General features: G+C 36.0%; 1 protein-coding gene across 2 annotated transcripts; it reads right to left on the reverse strand.

Moving 5' to 3' along the window:
• Nucleotides 1-344: 344 nt before the first annotated feature.
• On the reverse strand, nt 345-4,515 carry LOC121996081 (GTP-binding protein YPTM2). Of its 2 annotated transcripts, XM_042549895.1 has the most exons (8): nt 4,274-4,515; nt 2,660-2,732; nt 1,614-1,661; nt 1,493-1,540; nt 1,176-1,247; nt 938-1,093; nt 664-767; nt 345-575 (listed from the first exon to the last, which is right to left on the reverse strand). In XM_042549895.1, exons 1-8 carry the CDS (start codon nt 4,285-4,287, stop codon nt 479-481), a joined length of 612 nt encoding a protein of 203 aa, XP_042405829.1. In that variant the 5' UTR covers nt 4,288-4,515; the 3' UTR covers nt 345-478. The 2 variants fall into 2 exon arrangements, with proteins under 2 accessions (XP_042405829.1, XP_042405828.1); XM_042549894.1 differs by lacking the exon at nt 4,274-4,515 and having other exon boundaries at nt 2,660-2,752.
• Nucleotides 4,516-4,967: the final 452 nt, after the last annotated feature.

Consider the following 4,967-nt stretch of genomic DNA (forward strand, 5'->3'; position numbering starts at 1 on the left):
TGACGTGCACATGCCTCAAGGCACGGGCACGTTTTCTTAAACGTACTATGAAAAAATCTGTCAAGAAAATATCTCTGACATCATATATTAACAGAATATGTAAATCCCTAATGAGACAATAGCATAAAGGAAGTTTATATTGGTTTAAATGTCACACCTATGGTATAGAATAGTAATAAAGGAAGAAGGGAACAGAAAATCAAGTCTCATGAAGTACCTTTGTTTTGTTTTGTTTTTTTTTTTTGGGTGTGTTTTTCATAGAACCTATAGGAATGGAAGATAGATTCCAATGCTACTAGGTTTCTGCTATGCTGTACACTGCACTGCATTTGTTCAGGAAGATATCTCGAAGGAACAACATAATTAATCATAACAGAAAATATCCAAAACTGTACAAATAATGACTAAAGAACATGACACGGGGCATGAAATCATAATAACAGCAGATGATAGTTTTTACATGCAACCATCAAAATGCTCAGGATGAGCAGCAGGTACTCTTCTGATTCACAGGTTGTCCACGGATTTGTACTGTCGGTGGCCTGGCATTGTTGCCGGCTGGTTGGCTAGCCATCCTGCAAGCAGTATTCTTGTTACACAACCAGAACATTCTAAAACAACACGATGGAGGAAATTATAAAAGAAATCAACGTGAAATGATACTTGTTCTTGATGGCAGAAGTCATGGCCATGAAGGCCTGCTCCACATTGGTAGCATTTTTCGCACTAGTCTCTATGAAAGGGATGCCGATCTCATCCGCGAATGCCTGCATTGGCAAAAGCAAAAATAGTTGCAGCAAAAGCTAGTGAAACAATTGAGGGACTATGACAAGTGGGTAATTCCTTGAGCAAGGAGTCAAGGACAAAGCATGTCAGATTTGGAGGAAGTCACTGCATCTAATTTGCAGGTTAGTAGTAGTATCGTGTGACAAATTACCTTGGCTGTCTCGTAAGAGACAACTTTATTTGCAGTAAGATCACTTTTGTTGCCCACCAGAAGCTTGTTCACATTATCACTTGCATATCTGTCGATCTCATTTAGCCAAGTCTTCACATTATTGAAGCTCTCCTGGTCTGTCACATCATACACCACCTGTAAAAGTCAGAGTATGACCAGATGCTCTTCAATAAGTTTAACGTGCAAAGAACATAGCATTTGTTCACATTTGACTTACAATGATGCCATGGGCACCTCGGTAATAGCTGCTTGTAATTGTTCTGAAACGCTCTTGCCCAGCAGTATCCCACTGCAACGAGAGAAAAAACAATTATAGGAATAGCTGTTGGACACCCAAAACAGATACTCATACGAGTCTTAGTAGCATAGCAATCGATCATCCAATGATGATATGATATCCACAAGCCTTTTGCAATAAAACAAACAACTTCCACGTAGGGCACTTAAAGATTTATTTTGCATAGGCTTGTTCTATGTTTAGTGGCATAAATAGAAAATGAGTAATAGGTTGAAGCCATTGAAAATAAAACTCACAATTTGAAGCTTAATGGTCTTCCCATCCTGCTCGACTGTGCGTATTTTCTGTAAGATATAGATCTTGTCAGGTTCTGTAATCTTTCACTGATTTTATGTATAAAGGAAAGAGATCACTTACAAAATCAACTCCGATGGTACTTATATAACTTTCCAGGTAGGAATCATCCTATGAAAAAAGAGGAAATGAAGTTAGCAAGATACGCAAAAACTCCTTGCAGTAAAGATCTACTTCTGCTGTCTGCATTACTATGATTCTCAACAAGTGGAGAAATCACATCGATAGTTCCTGCATTAGGTGGAAGGGTGAGAGAGAGGGGATGTGTTGAAATAAAATAAAAAATTGAGAAGCCAAATGGGATGGCAATCTCTACTGCAGCATGGCTTCCATCTCAGGAGTACAAAATGCGTACTTTCCCATTGCAAATAAGATACTTTGGAAAAAAAAATACTACAAAAAACAAAATGATATATCTTCAGCCCCATGATATAGATAAATTGTTATGGGCACCGAAACTATTGTCCTGTGTAACGATTTAGACCACACGAGTTACCAACTTTTATAGGTAAAGCTTATAATAATTTAAAGTTAATTTATGAATAAAATACGCGGACAAGATATTCTATTATTTTATATGGAACAACTTTATGACTTAGATATATGATGATGATGTGCAAAACTAACATTGTATATAGAAATTGCACAATCAACCAACAAAGTAGAAAGCTAATAACAAATGCCATTTGCAGCAAATATGTTTTGCTTTCTCCAATAACTAGTATTTGCAAACATTACTACTGCAAATCAGGTCCCTAAGAGAAGATTGTAGAAAATTAGGCAATGTAAAATAAAAAATGTATAGCAAACCAAGCCATTAACACCTCAAGCTGGACATGATTTCTAAAACTACACTTATTGACAAAACCAGCAAATTCCATTTCTCCAAGATAAAACAGAGAATGTATGTAGGTGCCAAAACTATATTAAAAGCAGCACTTAAACTGGATGCCTTATATAGGAGGATCATTTTGTAACAGCATTTCCAATGAATAGAAGACAGAACAAGTCACAGCAAAAATATGGAATTTAACAATCAACTCAAGATATGTTATTGCAACTGAAATGTAGGATATAATAATAAACAACTAATGCAAGTTGCATCTTACCGCAAATCTCAGGAGCAAGCATGACTTTCCAACGCCTGAGTCTCCAATAAGCAAAAGTTTGAATAGATAGTCACTACAAAAAGAAACATGCATTTAGTTAGTTTTACACCAAAGGCGTGTAACTATTAGCTGTAAAATGAATTTTAACTTGGATAACTTGACACCATTCGAACTGTGTTCAAAAAACACATAACCCAATCTGCCTGAAAAATTTTAGTTATTTGGCTTAGAGTTGGTCTCAATTCTCAAGTTTTAGGAAATTAAGAAGGGACCAAGGTTACCTTCTCAGCAGGAAAACTAACCCTGATCCCTGAACAAACCTAAATAAGCATCTATAGTTTTTGACCTGCAACTAACTTTTTATACACAAAGGATAACTTTATTGAAATCAACCTAACTAGACAGATTTAGAATGCAAATCAGTTCTCAAATTTTACATTGAACCATATTTATATTTAGGATAATCCAGTTCATATATGTGGGGTTAAGTGAATTTTTGAGAAGTTGGGAATTATGTATTGTCCCTCCGTATAGGCGATTTTCTGTTACTCTCCCAATTACTAACTCCTGATTCCTATCCTTTTCCCTCATTGTGCGACATAGCCACCACACCTCTATTGCCTCACAAGGGCTGATGATGCTAGTTGATGGCAACTCTCTCTCCCTCTCATTTTCATTCTATTAATCTCTCTCTTAAGCTCTTTCCCTCTCTTGTTTTGTTGTCACGCTGTCATCAAAAGCCAAGAGAGAGAACAATGCCATTATTAGCCATCTCTGCCTTCTCTTCCCTCTATTTCTCTTTTCCTTTAACTCCCTCTTGACTTTGCACTTGTGGGCAACTGAAGCTGCAAGCATTGCCTGAGTGATGGCAGTTGATTGTTTGGCCCGCATTTATCAAACCTTTTGAGATTTTTGAGCAAATTAGTGCAATAACCTATCAACTTGGTAAAAAGTAAGTTGATAGGTTAGTAACTGATACACATTAACTATCAAATTCTAAAATCTCTAACCAATAATTTACCAATGAGTTACTTATACCATATGATTTCACGAAAGGTCCAGGAGATGTCATGCAGCAACCTAGCAAAAAGCCTCTCATTAACCTATTTGCATCATGATCACTAACAATCATCACATATGTGATATGGCAAGCAACTGATACAATAGCCTTCAAACACCATAGACCATGGAATATGAGTCATTTTGTTATCAAATTTAGATACATTTTTAACAATCATAGCAAGTATCCATCTGCTAATGAATCAACGATGAAAGGTAGAATATGACGCAATCAATTCACAAAATGGAAGGAACACAATCACAATAACCGTTTCTCAAGTCACTCTCCCTAGATCTGAAAGGCACGCATGTCAACATCGTCCAATCTAAAGCCCAAGTCTCCAATAAAGAACAATAATCACGAAATATTTTATAATTCTATCAAGAAAACCCGGATCTGACTAACAGACAAGGGAAGTCATTTCTCCGTAAGCAGCAAAATCAACTTACAATTCTAAGCCCCAGAATCTATGGCATTTAGCAAACAGAACCGTGATTCGAAAACGAAAAAAAAAAAATACAAGCAGGATTAGGGTACTAAGATGCGTCACTTACTACTCCGGATTCATGGCGGACACAGGCAGTAGGCCGGCAGCTTAGCTCTTACTCGATACCTCTCCTGGAATTCGCGATTGAAGGCGCTTGCTCTCTTGCTACGGTCGGCGAAGCAACGAGAGAGAAAGGTAGGGGAGAAAGGAGGAGGCTAGCGATTTCCGAAAGGTTTGGCCGGGCAGAGGTCGACCAACAGAGGCGACGTGGTGGAGGGAGACCGACACGGCACTGGAATCGACGGTTGAGATTTCTCATCACGGACGCCCGTCTGGCCTCAAGAGGTGACTAGTACGGTAAATGAATCCAATTTATTCACAATCAAATATTTATGAATAAATTTGATATGCGATTGTATAAGAATTTATTTATATTTGTTCAAAAAAAAAAATATATATATATATATATATATATATATCATTAATTAAATAAATAAATTTAAAAAATTTATTAAATTAAATAAATAAATATAAATATATATGTTCAATTTATTATCATTGATGAATAATCTTTATAAATTATATTTAATAATAAAACCATTATCAATATACTAATAAATATGAATTATTAAGTTTAATAACTAATTAAATAAGTAAAAATTTAAATTAATCAAACAAGCTTAAATTAGGAGTTCGATAACATATAAACAATCCAAGCTTGAATTAAGCTCAAGCCAAACTTTAATTGAGAGTCTGATAAT

Source organism: Zingiber officinale, chromosome 6A (genome assembly GCF_018446385.1).
Source record: "Zingiber officinale cultivar Zhangliang chromosome 6A, Zo_v1.1, whole genome shotgun sequence".
Classification (NCBI taxonomy): Eukaryota; Viridiplantae; Streptophyta; class Magnoliopsida; order Zingiberales; family Zingiberaceae; genus Zingiber; species Zingiber officinale.

Coding starts and splice junctions, on each gene's coding strand:
- LOC121996081 (XM_042549894.1), bottom strand. CDS start 2,752: ATGCATGTTTCTTTTTGTAGTGACTATCTATTCAAACTTTTGCTTATT. Junction 1,094..1,175: donor GAGGTGCCCATGGCATCATT/GTAAGTCAAATG, acceptor TGACTTTTACAG/GTGGTGTATGATGTGACAGA. Junction 768..937: donor TCTCTTACGAGACAGCCAAG/GTAATTTGTCAC, acceptor TTGCCAATGCAG/GCATTCGCGGATGAGATCGG.